This window comes from Eupeodes corollae, chromosome 2, assembly GCF_945859685.1.
Source record: "Eupeodes corollae chromosome 2, idEupCoro1.1, whole genome shotgun sequence".
Taxonomy (NCBI): domain Eukaryota; kingdom Metazoa; phylum Arthropoda; class Insecta; order Diptera; family Syrphidae; genus Eupeodes; species Eupeodes corollae.
The window spans coordinates 145,147,408-145,165,287 of record NC_079148.1 but is presented as its reverse complement, the minus strand read 5'-3'; the positions used below and the strand labels follow the sequence as shown (position 1 = coordinate 145,165,287).

General features: G+C 27.6%; 2 protein-coding genes across 12 annotated transcripts in view; one reads left to right on the top strand and one right to left on the bottom strand.

Moving 5' to 3' along the window:
* The window catches only part of LOC129945531 (RNA-binding protein 45), a 292,274-nt gene that overhangs the window by 214,600 nt on the left and 59,794 nt on the right, over positions 1-17,880 (top strand). The gene's annotated exons all lie outside the window — the stretch shown is intronic.
* LOC129945529 (transcription factor VBP) overlaps positions 1-17,880 on the bottom strand; it is a 57,017-nt gene that overhangs the window by 34,483 nt on the left and 4,654 nt on the right. For 9 of the 11 annotated variants that reach the window (XM_056055321.1, XM_056055322.1, XM_056055323.1 and 6 more), the window contains one exon: positions 8,862-8,897. The exons of the other annotated variants lie outside the window; for them this stretch is intronic. In XM_056055321.1, the coding sequence (XP_055911296.1) occupies positions 8,862-8,897 (36 nt within the window). The remainder of the gene's footprint in view (positions 1-8,861; positions 8,898-17,880) is intronic. 11 annotated transcript variants of the gene reach the window in all.

Sequence of the window (17,880 nt, the reverse complement as noted above, 5' to 3'; positions counted from 1 at the left end):
ATTTTTCTATACTACTTAAAATGTCGAAATATAAATTGAATACATTTTAGTCAATTAACTAAATGTCTGATAAAGATGCGAAGAGATAGAGGTGTAGATATAAAAAGAAATCAAATGAAAGTGGTAGAATATTTTTAAATATTTAATTTTAATTTTTGCACAAATTTCGGATTTTCTTAACTATTGGAGTTTCTTTTGGTATAGGAAGAAGTTTTATGACTGAATATTAGAAGTTTTAGAAGTTTTGTGGATTTTTGAAGTTCATTGAGTAAATTGAAAGTCGTTGAAAAAGTGAAAAGTATAATAAAGATAAAATAGTTGATTTGTTGTCATAAGTATTCAATGATGGAATAACTTAGTTTTAACTTTTTTCTTAAAACCGTATCCAAGTTGCCAATAGGAATTTTTTCAGAGGGAGGTGGTTGTTTTATGCAAATGTTGAGTATTGAAAACACTTGAATTCCTATTCTTTCAAAAATAAAAGCGGTAAACAATAGAAACCAAAAAAAAATGAGAAAAGAAAACAGTTACACCTTTTTCAAAAAATCATATGTAAATTTTAAGACAAATGTAATGATATTTTTAAGGTCAGGGGTTTAATAAAATTATTTTTGGTGCTCGTTGCAGTAACCTGATGTGTTTCGAAAGGTGCTAAGGTACGAAAACTCTTAGTCAAATTTTTTAGAGATTTATGTTCAACTGTTAAAAAATCGAATTTCTGTAAACGTGCAACTTTATTCCAAGTTTGTGACCTAGTTTCAAGAAATCGATCGAAATCGAGTTAGAAAAATGAGTGAATTTGTTTTTATCACTTTTAAAAATGTTCCAAAAGAATATTTTTACATTTCTAACTACTTTAACACCCATTTCATTGAATTTTTCCAAAACTTATTTTTCATCTACATTACATTTAAAGGGGTTTCAAATTTTAAGTTTTTCAAAAATTTATTCAAAATGTCAATGAAATGAAAATACAATACTTAAAAAAAGTTATTGAAAAACTTTCAATTTCAAACAATTTTAGAACTACAATTTTAAAAGACGAAAAATTGGTTTTGAAGAATTTCAACAAAATGGGCGTTATAAAATTTACAAATTATTTAATTAAAATTTGTAAATAGGCTCAAATTTGTCCACCAATTTCCATTTCGATTTTATTTCGAGTGAAAGTTAAAGCTGTCTTAAATGAATTTAACATAATTCTTGTTCCATTGGATACATTTTCTAAGCGTTATTTCATAACAGAAGAAATAGATATATTATATAAAGAAATTTTTCAAATTGAAATATCTAAATATCTGAAATATTTTTAAAAATATTTCAGTTTAAAGATAAAAAAATCTCATAGAATGTTGCCAATATTTTTAAAAATATTTTCATTGATTATTTTTAAAAGAACACACATTTTTATCTTTCAAAAACATATTTTTAATATTTAAATATGTACAATGTCTCTTAGAAATTGTCATATTTTGTAAGTTTTCTCTTGGAAAACCTTAAATCACAAAATTCCAATGTACTAGAATAAGAAAGGTCTAAATTATGATTCAATACCAAACTTATAAAAATTTTAAAAAACAACTGTTGAAAACTATATTTTCTTATTTGGAATTTGGATAAGTTATCAGAATAATTAAATTTTTTTTAAATATTTTGGTGTGCTTCAATTTCAAATTATTAGGAAATATTGTAGCGTTTCTTTTATTTTATTTTCAAGAAAAAAATTATGATTTATTGAAATCAATATTTCTTCTATATTTAAGATACAAATTGTGAGATCTTATAATCGTCACAAAGTTTGCCGTAAGATTACTCCTAGTTATAAATATTTTACACATGCATTGTGAGGATTGGAAATAAGATGACGATTCATTTATATTGATTTTGAATGTGAGCATATTTCTAGATGAGTGGGAAAAATTAAGACTGCCCAAGACACATTCGTGAAGTGTGGTTTTTAAAAGAACGTAGGTACACAATTGGGCTCAACAAATTTAATGTAATAAGTTTTTTTCAAATTATAAACAAAAATGATGCAATAGTTAATCTAAGATCCTGAAAAACTTTCTAAGAACTACCGTGTTGATAACAAGTAAAACGCTTCTTTTCTAAATGATGTATTGAAAATTATTAAAAGTTTGTCTATTTTAGCTCTTAGAGGCAAGTTTTATTGCAAGAAATTAAAAGAGGAAGGGAAATGTGCATATGTCTCATTCTGAAATGTATTAATCGATTGCAAATAAATGACGAAACTTTCTTTGATAAAAAACCTAAAATTAACAAGTTGTTTATGTTAAAAATATTTTATATTTTAATGGCAGATTTAATTTTCTTATGACCTTGTTGGCTCTATGTTTAACATGGCTAAAACCAAATGTACCTATTTAGAATTTTGTTTTAAAAATGCATCAAAAATAATAAAAGTTGACAAGAGAACAGTATTTTGGAAAGTGAAAATAGGCTACCTTTTAACCTTGAATCTCACTTGTTTTACTTGTGGCACATGTTAAAATTTCACTTTTAACTCTACTAAAATTAATTCAAAGTCAACTGTTAAAATTGGACCGTTCTTTAACTTAAATTAGGGATTTATGTTAAATATTTTACATTTACTTTATTGGTCATGAGTTTTTGTCTTGTATATATTAGTTCTTCAATTATCAAGATATTTCAATTCCAACGAAAAAAAGACTCTCCCCTACCACAATGCATATTAACTGCGATTAGCATACCAGTTTGTTCAAGCCATACTCAACATCGAAACGAAATCGAAAGCATTTCTCTGTTACTTTGGTTTGGTCTTTGCCATTTCATTTTATACCTCTATCTACATGTATTCCCCCACTATACCAAACCAACCTACCTTACCTACCTAACTTTTTACTTCCTTATTTTATCGAATTTCTTTTCAACCAATCTTCTTTTCTTCTTGGCTGTTGCCGGTTGGTGGTTCATCGAAGATACTATACTTCAAGTCTTTCAAAGAAAACACAACACAAAAAAAAAGAAAAGATACTTAATCTAAAGGTGGATGCGGAACAATTTTGCTGCTGGCTCTGAATCTGACTTCGATTTCGACTTTAGCTCTGCTGATGTTTGAATTTTAAGCTCAGCTTAGTCTTGAGATTTAAAACGCTCTCTTCTCACGACACGACCGAACCAACAAAAGTTGTCGTTGTTGACGTCGTCGAACAAAGATGACGACGACGACGATCAACGAAATTGAAATTGTATTTTTAGTATTGTGAAAAAAAGATACAAAAGAAAAAAATTGATAAATATTAAACCCGTTGGACAAGAAACATTTTACTTTCATTAAAGTAGGTAAAGGGATTTGTTTTCTTCTCTTTTTTGTATATATTGTATTTGGCTGTCAAAATGGACTTGCAGTCTTGCAGTTTTAACACAGGTCCACAAGTATTGTCTGTGTCTCCTTAATTGTATACACTTCTGGTTAGGTTCAGGGTTGCCATATCTTCCCAAGTAAAAGAGTCCTAATACTTTTAGTTGCCCAAAAAGTAGCCCAATATCAACCACCAATATCATAACACCAAGACCCTGTCTAGATTTCTTAGATTTGTGCGTTAATGTTTTGCTTCAATGCGCAATTCATTTGTAAGAAGAAAGAAATCTTCAAAAATAAGCCTCAGTTTAGTAGTTTATTGCCCCATTATGATTTGGGCTATTAAGATCACAATTGTGATTAAGGCTATTTAAAGCACAATTACAATTGGACCTTCATACCGAATTATCGTTGTCGAGAATTTTTAATGGAGATATCCCAATTTTGTATATGGTAAGCCTGGTAAGGTACATTAGGAGACAGAGAGAAGTATGAAAGAAAACAGGCTCGAGGAGACTTAAAGTCAAATAATTTACAACAAATAAGATACAACAAAATCATACATACTATACTTTACCTACCTACTTAACAATTTTTCTTTTAATTCTATCTTTACTTTTTTTGTCATCTTTTACCTTCAATCCGGATATAGAGGGAGGGAGGAGAGAGTGAATATGCATTTTAGTGAATTGAGATACAATTTTAGTATTTTATCATATTCGGGAGATTTACTTCCGTTTTGGTGGGAGCAGAATGCCTACAGAGTATATTTAGCAGAGCTGCAGCAAAAGGAGGAGGAGGTGAAGCAAAAATTTGCAGAGGAAGATAGATAGACAGGCAGACAGCCAGAAGACAGACCCATAGAGTGGACTTTAAGATAAATCACGACACGACAAACGATGAATTTTATAGTCATAGATACATTGTACAGTGTAGATAGATACATACCTACATTTTATTTGAGTTGTATCTTTCTTTAGTTTTAAATTGTTTTTTTTTTGTTTTTTTTTTGTTTTTCTTTAATTTGTTTTTTTTTTGTATGTCTACTTAGTCTATAGCTTAGTTAACCTTTTACAAGTTTAAAAAGGAAACATCAGAAAATAAGAAAAATATAAAAATGAATAAAATAAAGAAAGTTGACATTTACCACTTTGCATTTTGTCTAGAGGTAGGACGGTAAGGTAGATACCAAAGTACCTACTACATAATTAATAAAAATGAATGTAAGGTAGGTAGTCTAACTGAAAATGGTTTCAAGTGTAATTGTTGAGATTTTGAGTATAAAATTAATTAATGCTAAGAATAGAAGGGACTTGAGTCAGATAGTTGCTATAAAATACAAAATATGTTGAATGAAACATTAAAGCAGAGACTAGATTAAATTGAGTGATTACTTTAAAGTTGAAAGAAAATAAACGTATATAAATAAATGAGACTCAGGAGACTACCTTGGCTTACTCCAAGTATATTCAATTTATATTAGTCGCCATATGAGAGTTTCTTTTTGTACATACTAAAAGGGTTTAAAATACCTTTTATGAGCTTCATACACAGTTTGAGAATTAGGAAAAAAAGGACGGTTTTACAGCTCGTTATCTAAATAAATATTCGTGTAGTATGGCTAAAGAACTTAGGACGGCCAAAGTTAGACAACAAGGGTATACTGTTGACAAATCCATGACAAAATGTTGAGGCGTAAATTATTTAATTGAAGTTCACTTAGGGCCCTAGGCCGCCTAAAACCCAACAAATAATAATCATTTTGGATAATTTATTTTTAGGAAATATTTCTAAATAAGTCGAGTTACAAGAAACAGTATTTTTGTATTTTTTAAACATATCAGTAACTTCTAACAATTACTTTTTCAAGTGATTTATTTTAAAATGTCATAAGATAATTCTTCTAAAGTATATGTAGATCCCAAGATATATTCAAAATTTTAAGTCAATCTTAATACTTAAAATATGTAGTATTTAAATGAACATATTTGATGTTTTGAACAGTCACACTTGATGGATAATTTAAATATTTAAAAATTGAGTACTTTATTATTTTACTAGGCTATATTCTTTTGAGGTATAATTGGGAGGTCCTAGCCTAGGGGAGTTTTTAAAATGAAAACAAAAATCAGAGTTTTCAAACCAAGTTTTCTTTGTGTATTGTGAATTAAATCTGAGTTAAAAAAATTTAAAAATAGAAAATGTATAGTGTAACACGGGAGAATGTATTGAACAAAACTAAACAAATCTTTTTATTCAGTTTGGTGTTAACTCATAAAATATTCTGAGCTTAGTTATGGCAAATCTAAATCCACCAAACTCCTAAAAGTCTTGCTTCAATTATGTTATGCGATTAATTGACAAATCCTCAAAAAAAAGATTGTAGGTCTCTTCCATACCTGGCATTATTCGCAATCAGGAATAGTTCTTAAAAAGTTTAAGCAGCACCAAACTTATTTATTTGATTACAGATGCTTAAATTCATAGAAAAATGAAATCAGAAAAAGTGTTGAAGATAATACGGAGCCTTGTGGCATACCAGTTTATAATTGATTTCTAGTTGGATAGTAAAATAAACTCTACTCGAATATTTTTGGAGCATTATCCTAGAAGTAGAATAAATCTATGATATTTTAAGCATATGCTAACAGTTTAAAATAAGTTCGAAGAATACGTTTTAACTGGTTAAAAGATTTACAATTTTGTATTTAAAATTTTCTAGTTTAATATTTCACAAATTTATTTAATTCATATTGACTAGTGTCGCTTTTCAAGCCAGCTGACATCATTTTTGTCATAATTATTGGTAAGAATTTTATTAATCTAAGTGAAATCATTAAGTAACTCTTTAAAATAAAAATAATAATTTATTTAAACAATTAATTCTTGATCTATTCTATTTGTAGATTTCTTTGCAAAAGTCGATTAAAAATAGCAAAAAGCATTAACAATAAACATAAATAAAAATTAAAAAGAAAAATAACAATTACTTTTTTACAGTGGGGTCATTTATTATTGAGACACTATTTTTATATTGTTATTATCACTATGAGAATTTTATATTTTATTTGGTAAAACAATTTAATACATGAAATTAAGTATTTTAGGTAAGATTTTATCATTGAAAATATATATCTGACAGGCGGCAATTCAAAGTTTTTAATAAAAACAGCGTTTTTAAAGATTCACAATTCAGTGGGGGTACAATTTTCTTTCTATTCCTACTTATTAGTTTTAATTTCGATGATCTACTTGAAGGAGATAGTTGAAGCTAACATTGAATTTCACTATTCAAACCATTCGAACCAATCATCGAGAATTGTTTGATGTGTGTTTTATAACTATCATTGAACATTTCTATAATTGGACACAAATTGCGATATTTTAATCAAGGATGTTCTTATTGGAATCAAGCATTTGAAGTAAGAATTGATCTAATCTGCTGTTCATTCAAAATAATTGCATTGAAAAATTGTTAAATGTTATAAGCTTAATTTGTATACCAAACATAACATAGTTAACATTGAACAGAATTCAAATTTGTTTTGTTTGGTGTAAAAATGAATCTAGTGAGTCTTAGATTTGCTTAAAAAAATCAATGACAAAATCAGTTTCGATGAACAGTTGATTTTGAATTCAAAATTCAGAAAATATAGTAGTTCAACTAAAGCCCAATTTTCATTGTTTTTTAAGTTCATCAATTTTAATTTAAAATGATCAACCCTAATAAATTCTCAAAAAGTTAAATCAAATCAGAAAATTTTGGTTCAATAATACAAATTTTCAATGATAGCTATAACCGCTCGTTCAATGATTACTTTCAATAATAGCTATTACTGGTTGTGTGCTTCTAATTGCCAATAAGAAATGACCTTATTATAAATGTCATTTTTTATTTCAATATATTTCGTAACTATACGTTACTTTACAATCATTACCTATAAAAACTTATCCGTTCCTCGGAAAACATTTTTTTTATAGAAAAATATGAAAAAGGACATATGTATGCTTAAGTATATTAATTTATCTAGCAACGCAATTTCGTCGTATATTGAAGCATATTAAATATATTGATGACAACCAGTATCGAGTAATTGTTCTACTACTTTTGGGCCGAAAAAATATTCAAATAAGAACATAATTTACTTGTGCTTTATGAACGTTGGGGCAAAACATAAAAAAACAATTTCGAACAAAACACTGGTTGACAAAGTTTTGTTAGTAGCGATAAAATTGCACTTTTCCTATAAGTCATAAGGGCTTTATTTCAAATCCGGCTTCAAAATGATTGTATCACATCAGGTTTTTGAGATATTACTTTCTAAAATTCTAAACAAAAACACGTTTACAAGGCTTTTAGATGCTATCTTAATTTACGAAGTTGATTTTTGTCAATAAAATCCGTCAAGGTTACACAAATTTTTATTTATTTTCATCAATATATTCAGTTGAAATATTTATAGAAATTCATCAAATTTTCGAAAATTCTTCATAAGTTGTTAAATTTCAGCTGTCTTATTAAAATCAAAAAGAAATTGTAAACCATTACCATAAAGAATGGTAAACAGTTTGAAAGAAATATTTATTCTTGTAACGAATACGTCGTCTCATCAATTTTCTCATTTGAAGTTTTTGAAACATTATAAAAAATTATAAAAATGATGTTTGAAAAGAGTATTCTTAAACTTTGAGCAAATATTTAAAATCAAAGTTCACGTTCGTAGTCAGCACTAAAATTAACTCCAAGACGTGTTTTTTAAAACTATGTATAATAATAATATAATATGGGTAATACTTAATTAAATTCAAGGTTTGCTCACAATTTCAAGTTGAGTCAAATAATAATTAATATCAGAACCTAAAATCCCTTAAAAAGAACCTAAAAGTGAAAAACTTGTACTTTGCAAAATTATCATACAATTTATTGGTAGGAGATACTTTGAGTTTTAAGGCCTTAAAAACCCGTTTTTCATTGTTTTAAGCATGGGCATATTTTAAAAACCTGGTGTGGTAAACTAATTTAAAGCTGAGGTTCAAATGTGGGACATCTCAATCCCCTTAAAGACTATTGTTTTGTTTTGATCTTGTCGACCAGTGTAATCAGTTTTTTTTTTTTAAATTAGATGCAACATAAAACCAATTCTTTAAATGTTAAAGTTAAATTTAGAAAAGCCTACTTTCTGATTGTGTTACCAATTATATTCGAGCCTAATTTGTACGTTCGCTTTTTCTACTCCTTTTCAAAACTATTTTAGACAATTTCAATGTCCACCACTGTAATTTTAAACAAAACCCAATGAATGAAAAAAAAAATCAAATATTCTATTACTATTGTTGTCCACTTGTACTATTTTTATTTTTCTAATCAGTTTGCATGACTATAAAATTATTTCTTTTTTTTTCGGTTAAAAATCGCTAATTTTAAAATATAGAAAAGTGGGTAGATAAAAAAAAAACAAACACAATTTATTGTTATTATTTTTTTTACTTATAGATATTTTACATCATCAGTACGTACGTGCGTATGCAAGTGAATTCACAAAACAGATTCCATCTAGAAATGAGAAATGTTTTTTGTTAGAAATTTGTTTTCTTGTTGTATCTATCATCAGTAGTAGTAGTAGTAGATAGTAGTATCTATAGTAGTACATAGTATTATATGTAGTAGTTGGATCAATTTTAATTTTTTTTTTTTCAAATTTCTATTCTAACATGAATTTAGTAATTGATTGGCATACGTGAACCCAAAAACTATTCAATGTGAGTATCTCATTACTATAGATATTTTCGCGTATTATGATGAGTTGTAAGGTGGGTGGGGGTTGGTAGGTGGTTGGTTGGTGGTCTTGAGGACTTATGGTGGACTGATAGGTGGTCTGTTGGGTTGTTTGGTTGGCAGGACATAGTGATGATGGTGTTTAGGCCTCCTGCATTGAATTTTTTTAGTTTTTTTTTTTTAAAAGGTTGTGTGGTGTTTTTTTTTCAGTTTTGCATTTTTGCATTTTGAGTTTTCGAATTGTAAAGAATTGTGAATAGAAATGATGGATAGATCATGTGAATAGTCTTGGATAGTCCACATCAGCGCAAATAATATCCCATCAATGTATGACGAAGCAGAGCACATGCATTTTTTACATTCACATTTTTCATAATGCTAATGAGATGTTGTGTTTATAAGCTTAAGCCCGCAAGTATAGTAAAGTACACGAGAGAATATATAGCATCATGGTGGTGTTTTTTTTTTTTTGATTTTTTTTAAACAATTTTTTTAAGGTTTTACGACCGAGTATGATGGAATTGTGGCAGCATAAAAATATAAGCACATATGGTTTTGTATAATTGCATTGATTTTGAATATGACTTTAAAAATTGGTTGTGGAAGATTTGTTGTATGCTTTTTTGTTTCTGTATATAGAGAAGCATGTTTTATGTATATACGAGTACATATGTAGATACAAAATACAACATATATATTTTTGTATGTTTTTATATTAAAGGTCAAATTAAAAAAAAGAAGATATTACTATAAGCTTTCACTGCACGACTGATGTTATGTAATGCATGATAAATATAATTCTAATTTGTATGTCCTTAAAATTCCTATACTCATATTTAGGTACCTACTTAATAACCTAAAAAATACTCGCTCAATAACCCAAATACTTTCACGTTCTATTTAAATGCTATTTTAATAAATAGAAAATATAAAATAAATTGAAAGGTGATTCCTTAAAAAGTGAATATATTTTGAAGAAACGAATTTGTTTTGGCAGAATTGTTTCTCAAAACAAAAAAAAAAAACAAAACTCCCTCAAATTATTATTTTAAAAAATACCTTTAAACTTAATACCAACATTTTGAGAATGTTTAGGTCAACACAATTTTCGATGTATACCCATTCATATTCCCAACAAAATATTGCTCACCTAATTTGAATCGTATGTAACTTTTGTCTGCACTTAGTGAGTTTATTCCTTACTTTGGCGAAGACTTTGATGCGGAATTAAAAAAATATGATGTAAGATATCGTAGCTAATTAAATTCTCATTTGGAACCTACAAATTTATATCTTGCCTGGTTTTTAAGTGCCTAAAGGAATTTCCTGTCAAGAAACTTAGAAGTTATCTGATACAATCTTAGTTTCTAGCTTTATAAATGCATTTCAATTGGAAGATCTTCGTTTTCATAGCTACAATGTTGAAATTCTTTTTTGAAATGTTGCTGAAACAATATTGAAGTTAGCAGACGAAAATACGAATAAATTTTTTTTCTTTTGACTGTCAAAATTGTAGCCTTTTAAATGTTTTTTTGTTGCGTGAATATAAACTTAGCTCCTAAAGGTTTTTTTTTTTAATTTAATTTTAAGTTTCCGAAAAAGACAACCGTTTGGTTCGATTCAGTTCAGCAAATTTGAAAAAAAAAATGAATAACTTTTGTTATTATTTTGTTTGCCAGAAATTAAAAACTATTCAATGTGAGTTTAATAAGAAATTAAATCGAACGTGTGTTGAAATAATTAATTTGAAAAAAAAAATGAATAACTTTTGTTATTATTTTGTTTGCCAGAAATTAAAAACTATTCAATGTGAGTTTAATAAGAAATTAAATCGAACGTGTGTTGAAATAATTAATTTTGCCCTATTACTAAATTTCCCAAAAACTGGTTCAAAGTCAAATACGAGTTTTAAGTTTTTCAAAAAGTGATTTACAGTGATGTCAAATTAAATTTCTGAAAACTCTTACAGCAATAGAGGTGCAAGTTTAATTTTAAATATTTGTTGGAAATAAAAAAAAAATTGTTTGAACGTTATATATCTTACAAATATTTTAAAATAGTACGGAATCAAAGAATTTGAATATTTTTTACAGTGTTTTAATCTATTTCTAGGTTAAGTAAATAATTTGAGTAATTACTGCATTTTTTTAAGCTTGGATTGGTTCTTTAAATCTTAAAATATGGACCTGTCTCTTTTCGAAGACATTTATTAATATGAAAAGTGATATCAAAGGTTAACTTTCGAAAATCAAAAAATTTGAGAAATTCCAAATTTCAAACTAGATGAAATAACTTCAAATCCCGATTTGTAGCTTTAATATTGTTTGTTACATATTTTGCAGTAAAATCAGACAAAAACGCAGTCGTGGTCCAATATTAAAAAAAGTGGAGTATTTTAACAATAAGTTTCTGTTCAAAAATTAAAACGTCTTTTAAATTCTCAAAAACAAATTATTTATTATTTCTTTCTTTGAAAATCTTTTGAAAGGTTTTTTCTAAATACATTTTTTAAACATTTAAAAAAGAAATTGGATATGCTCCTTAACATATGTTTTGCATCAAAATTTCGTCAACTAATGCTGACCCGTTTTTGAGATAACTAATTTAAAAAAAAAGTTAAAAAAACTGGACACTTTTGATCATAAAATATTATGTACGCAAACAAGCTCTTATGTTCAGAAAATGATTATTTAAATTGGTTCATAGTTCCTTAAATAATTTTAAAATAAAATATCGGTTTTATGGGGGGTTATACTTCGGTACGAATATTAAAATTTTTAATTTCAAATTAAGATACTCTTAAAGCCTTACTTCTCAATCGTGAACGCTATCATTCCGTTGATTTAGACTGTTGGAGTGAGAACAGAAAGATGGAAGGAATTGCGGGACCCACTTTTTTAACTTCTCTATCATCGTAAAATCATGATTTGCAAGGTATACTTGCCAATTAATTCTTATATTTCGTAAGTAAAATTTCTTATAAAAGTGATTTATTTATCTTTCAAAATCTTTTAAACGAATTGCATTTTTTTAAGGGACAAAAAAGTGAAAGGTCATCCTAAAATTCTGGAAACATTGTTCTTTTTTTTATTTTAAATAGCAAAAAATGTTGGGAAAAAACTATAAGTAATCAGATTTGTATTCTTACTATTGAAGGAATTGCAAAATTGCTAATGATTTTCTACTTCTCAAAACTTTAAACGCGTTTATTTCATACTAAATTTTTAAGGTTAATCGGACTTATATTTCAAAATCAGATAATTTTCAATAGATTGACTTGAAATGTCTTGAATTGGTCTCAGAAAGTACTGCACAAACAATTTCTTTTTAATAAATTATTTGATGATTTTTTTACACGTTTTTCGTTTTCCACTTTACCTTAGAACTGGGCCATTTGGCCAAAACTAAATACATCACTTATGTATATCCAACGTATTTCAATAGCATTTATTATTTATTCTCAAAAAATTCATTTGATATTCATATTAGACAAGCTTTAATCATGGATTTTTAAAAAACACAGAACAGCCCTTATTTTGAAATAAATAGTTTCAGAAAAAGTATTGGAAGCGTATATCATTTCGTTTTTAAATACTCTTGAACAAAAAATTTCCTAAAACCTCTTGTTTTTGACCCTTTTAAGTTCTTATCCGAGAAAGAACATTACTTTGTTTTAGAGATAAATTTATAAGTTTCATGTGATTTGTTTGTTCAAAACAACAAAAAATCAAGGAAAATAAGAATTTAAGTAAAAAGGTTTATTTCACACGAAATAATTGTCCAAAAGTATTAATAAATAAATTATTATTAAAAATAACAAAAATTAGCATGTTTATAGTAAATTCTGGTTAGATAAAACTGCAACAATTAAACTTTAATTGTATTAAACTTCTAAAAGTCACAGCTTGTTAAATTATTATGGGTATAAGTTGTTTTTTATTAACACTGGTCATGTTTCAATGAAATTAAAGAGAGATGACTTAAATCAATAACCACCTAACTAACAAAATAGTGTTCATTTTGCTACTTTATTTCATTTAATTGTGCATTCAATATTTTTGTAATTAAAATTTTATAACTAGGCAAGTGAACGTCATTCAAGAACCAGATGCTAAAGATTCCTTATAAAGCAACCGCCTGATGTTATTTAGTATCGTGATTCAGGCTCAGATCAAAATAATGACGATGGGGGGATAGTGAAGCACTCTGATTTTAGGTTTTATTTCTAACAAAGACTGAAACAACTGTTAGGTTCAAATTTTAGGAACATGAATTTGAAAAATATCATTTTTTGAACTCAATAAGTTTTGCTTTTGAAGTGGCTAAATATTCTTCTAAAGCATACATCTTAACCCGGTTAAGTCTTTTATCTAATAACTTAGATAATTTAGAATTCATTTATTTTCCTTTAAAATAATATCAAAATCTTATTAAAATTAACATTTTAACTGTTTAAGCAACCCCTAAAAAAATTAATATACGGTCCTGTTTATCTCTCCAATTAAGCCCTAAACAAATTAAAGAGAAACAAATACTAAGTGAGAGTTATAAAACATTAAACAAATTAAGGGAAAATAAAAAAACAAAACTTATAATAAATAAACAACCCTTAAACAAAAGAAGAAACAAAAAAGAGAATTCAAAAAGAAATAAAAATACAAAATAACAAAACCTGAGAAAGCTCAAAAAACTACGTCTATTTGTTTCGCTTGATATTTTTATATGCACATATGCAATAAATTATTTCTAATTCAATTGACAGACGGATGACGACGAGTCGCGACCGACATAGCGACGCGAAAAAGCAGCCGCAGCAACAAAATACAAATGCGACGCAGCGTCATAGCTCAGTCAACGGAATAAAGTGAATATTAGCTTTATACTCGCTTTATCAATGTTTTCATTTCATATTTTTCTTATTTCTTTCCTCAAGAACTTTGTAGGTTATTTAGACGGTTTTAGGTGCAGATAAACTTAAAAGATCTGTTTGTCATTCGTCGTCTTCTCTTAAACTTAAACGTGCTCCTTTTTAGGGGAACTGTTTGAGTCCTTCTTGGGTTGTCAGATATTCTTTAGAATTTATATTTTTTTCTTCGTATTCGAAAGGTTAAATAAAAACACATTTTTTGATCAAGTTTGAGTCTTGGGCGAAAAAATGTGCAATTTCTAAAACACGTGCGAAAGCTCCCCAAGTGAATGGAAATAATATAGGGGTTGTTTAGTTGGTTTGGTTGGCTTATTTGATTGAACTTAAAAATATATAAACAACAACAACAAAAATTAATTTTTTTTTGTTCATTCAAGCAAATTAAACTAGAAGCGATGGATTGTTGTAGTTTTTTTTTTATTGTTGTTAGTTGTCACTATGTGCAAGTTTTGCGGTCATAATTATAGGCATGATATTTTTAAATAAATAAATTTGCACTATTGGTACATAATGTCTATAATAAGCTGGGATATTTTTATATATGTAGACGGCAAATCTATTTTCGGTTGGAAATTAGTTTTTACTTTTATTTAGGCTTGAGTTTGCTAAAAAGCGCGTTGTAAAAACAACAAAATGCCATGACTTGTATTTATAACTTGTCTTATACTTGTATTCTTTATATTTGATGGAAAACTGAAGGGTTCTTCACTCTGGCCTATTTATGAATATTCACATAGGAATGATTAAAAAATTCAACCACTTTAGACTATTTAAAAGTTTGAGACTCGAAATTGTTTTAAAAAAATCGGCACCAATCATCCCTTTGTCAAACCATAATGTGGCTCAATGAAAAACAAATTTTGAAGGACCATGTTTTTTTCAGTTTAAAAGGAACATCATACGAAAAATTGGAATACATTTACTTAAATAATGTTTTATTTGCAACACTTAAGGGTTTTAAGGAAGAAACACAATGCGATTCTTAGCAAAATAAGAAAGAACTTAAAAGAAGATAAAGGTGCACATTGAAATATTTAAATATCAAAATAAGAGCGAGAAAAAACAGAAGTTGGGTAAAGCATTTCACATTCTTTATGTCCGGTTCGGAAAAGAATCTTTTTACTTGATTGTACGTCCAAAACTAAGCTTAAAAGTGAATGATGGGCATCAAATTAAAAACATAAGGACTTTGTGAATAACGTGTGATATACCAGGTGAAATGGAACATATCCTTCGAATTTAATAGTTTTAAAAACTTTTGGCTTCATTAAACTTTTGTCGTACTTACGAATTTAATTGATTTTATGAACGATAAATCGAACATTCTGCTCAAAGAAAAAGCTTGGGAAACCCAAAATTGATTGTGATTTGCTTTAAATGGAGAAACATGTGCAACAAATTTTACTTTTTGAACATTAAAATGTGAGTCTCTAAATGAGTGGAATTTTAAAAATGTTGACTTATAACACTTGATTCGTTATTTACAATCATTGATAATTTCGCAAAACCAACTTAGGCAATTTAGCTTTTTCTGTGGTCTAAAATTTCATTATCTTAGCAGTTTAGCTCAACTTACGAAAAAACCACAACTGTCAAGAACTTTTGACGTTAAGGTTTTGACTAAAGTGAATCAAAGTTTTTTATTTGCTATATTTAACATTATGAAATCTCATAATGAATCGAATTTTCGTCAAATTCATCTGATAAATCAGAAATTTGTTGTTGAAAATTTCATTAATGATAATTATTTTAAAAATTTAGAAATTTAAATAAAAATGTTAATACCCATGGCTTTTATGGTTAGTGCGAAAGACTGTCAAACTAAAAGTCATAAATTCAATGCCCACCAGTGCCATTCAAGGTTTTGTTCACAGGTATTGACTCTTACGAGGAATTGAAAAATCCTCAAAGAGTACTTTTTACCTTATATTCCCGAAATGACCGACAACAGGAATAGAGGGGACCCACAGTTCTTATCTCTTATCCGAATAAGCCGTTCGGATAAGAGATAAGAAGTGTGTTTAATATAAATTGTGTTAAATTAAGGAATTTCCAATAAAGGGTTTCATTTTAAAAAGTCCAGTATTTGAAAAGTTTTCAATTTCAGAGCTGTCAATATGGGATTTGACAAGTTAAAACTATGTCATTACGAAAAATGGAACAAATCGTTGAAATCATTGACAAGCAAAAGTTTGAACATTTTTGCAGTCACAGTTCGGAGTTGTGCAAGAAAAGATTCCTGACCGTCTTATATCTTAAAGTGGTGATTACAATTGAATACCAATATCTTGTGATTTGACATTAAATGACTTTTTTTCAAAACTCCACAATTAACTGCAAACCTTTAAAATGAAATTTGTGAATGAGCGAATTAAAAGTCGACAATTTCATGAAAAAGTTATTGCGCTGCATCTGTGTAGTCTTGGAGTCCATTTGAATGTTATCTTTTTTTTCATTATTAATGATGAACATTCTTTTTTTAAATGAAATAAATATCCATTAATTTGTCTTAAAAATACTAGTGTTTTATTCGAATCAAAATGAAACTTTTTTTGCAGAATCATTTCTTGATAAAATGTATCGTACTATTTTTTAAAATAAATCGAAACTAGTAAAATATTCCAAAAGTTATTAGAGAGCCCTGAAAGCATACCTTATAAGGCTTCCAAAGATTCAGATACAAAAAAAAAAAAAAACATTTTAAACAGAGCATCATTTGATATTAACATGTTTTAAATTCGACTTACAATATTTTTACCCTGACAATTTCAGATGTTACCTTAATTTTCAACTTTTGTTTTTATTACTTACAAGGCCTTGAACTTGCAATATCAATAATAAGGTTTAAACGTTTTGATACAATCAAAAAAGGTCATGAAAAATCTAAAAGTATTTGACAGTAAAAATTAAGCTGATAGATCATTCTCTTAAAATTGAGGTAGCTATGATCTCAATGTGTCGAAAGTTTGAACAGATAACTTTGGCACTGGCTTTGATAAGCAACAATTCAAACAGTGTTGAAGTTCTTTGCATAACTTTCTCGAAAAGTAATGTGTACTAACTTCAGCTAATAAACTGACCACTCTTCATGTAAAGTTAACAGCTGCTTGAAAAAAAAACAACAAATAAATTTCCTCGATCATTGATTGTTCTATTAAAACATTGTTGTACCCAACTAACTTTAATTTCAAAACCAAAAAGCTCAAGCCACGCGCCGTCAAAGTTTCCTACATTAACAAACAAAACGAACTAAAAAAACCTCCTCAACTAGTCAAGTATTTGGAGGCGCCATTTTTTGTGTTAAACACAATGCACCGATTATTTTATTTTATTAAAATGATGTCGGCAACAAGTGTTTGAAAAATAAAAAAACTAAACAAATTAATAATAAACTATTAAACTGATAAAAAAATTCTAGATTTTCCAAAGTCTCTCTATAAGTATGTAGTATAAAAAACTTATATTCCCAACACGAAAAACAACCGTGTGCAGCAATAACCACTGAACTGAATTACTTCAAAAACAAAAGATCAAATAACGTCATACTTCAAAAAAAAAAAATTAATAATAATAATAATAATAATAATAATAATAATAACGAGTGCATGTCATGTGTTTAGGTTATAAATCACTTAAAAATGTTGGCCTAAAGTTTTGTTGTTTTTGTTTTTGTGTTTTTTTAAACAATTGTTTAAATTTACTCATAATTAAGATAAACCTAAACTACGTATACTTTAGTATCGCTCTTGAAAAAATAAATAAAATGTTTGTTTTTTGAAAACCCTGCACTAACTATAAAGATGTTGCTAACCACCTCGAAAATATGGATTTCAT